At 44.6% G+C, this 900-nt stretch overlaps 1 protein-coding gene across 1 annotated transcript; it reads left to right on the top strand.

Moving 5' to 3' along the window:
• Positions 1 to 57: 57 nt before the first annotated feature.
• Positions 58 to 849, top strand: LOC111659052 (protein FAM234B-like; the record flags this gene model as incomplete). The annotated part of the gene is made up of 3 exons (XM_023411871.1): positions 58 to 135; positions 330 to 497; positions 729 to 849. Coding segments are annotated over exons 1-3 (295 nt in total), but the record flags the coding sequence as incomplete, so codon positions are not given.
• Positions 850 to 900: the final 51 nt, after the last annotated feature.

The following is a 900-nucleotide window of genomic DNA, read 5'->3' as shown; positions in this document are numbered from 1 at the left end:
TATATATATATATATATATCAGAATTTTGCTGAGTTTATTTCTTTTCCTGTCACAGCCAACCAGCCCTGGGACACTACAATGATGACGGCATCCTTGACCTTTTCTTTCAGCATTCAGCAAACGGCATCATGGAGGTAAAACATAAACAAAAAGCTCATATTAATACAGAGGCTCGTAAGCTGCACAAAGTCCTGGTTAAACATCTCTTTTGTTTTTCATTTGGCGATATTGAGTTGTTACAGGAATTAAAGCTCTGCTGGGACATTCTTTACCCGGCCTCTGCGTTTGCTGTAATTGTCGTGTTTTTGCCCTCTTCTCCGTCTGTCAGGGGCAGGTCATTGACGGGGCAAACGGGCACCTCCTCTGGGCAGCGGAGTTCGTGTGCCCTCGTCTCGTTTTGCAAACTTCTGCAATTTCCACCTCGACCGGCCAATCAGCTTTCCTCTTTTGGGCCAGCGAACCAATCAATGCACAGAGGAACGCTACCAAGACAACCGTGAGTCTGCCGCAAGAGAACAGGAGGATAATGGAGGCAAAATCAGTTATGCTCAATGAATATTGTATATGTATATATATATATATATATATATATGTATATATATATATATATAAAACAGGAAGAGCACTGCTCTGTATGAATCATGTTCACAGCTGATTTCACTGCTTTGTCTTTGAGTTTGAACTGGAGCCGTCAATGAAATACTCGACCTATGTCCTGGCTGCACAGGTGGCACCAGGTGTTGCTGCAGCAGAGCCGCTCATCAGAAAGCTCTTCCTGCTGCACTCCGCATATCCCACAATCCTGCTGGAGCTCACTAGTACCACAGACACCGCAGTCACCTCTGCAGGTAAAAGTCAGCACCAAGTCTGGTCACCAAGCTGTGTTGAGAAGTAGAATA

The sequence above is a fragment of the Seriola lalandi genome, unplaced genomic scaffold, assembly GCF_002814215.2.
Source record: "Seriola lalandi dorsalis isolate HSWRI2012SDOR001 ecotype SW California unplaced genomic scaffold, Sedor1 jcf7180001981385, whole genome shotgun sequence".
Lineage (NCBI taxonomy): Eukaryota > Metazoa > Chordata > Actinopteri > Carangiformes > Carangidae > Seriola > Seriola lalandi.
This window is presented reverse-complemented; position numbering and strand designations above follow the sequence as displayed.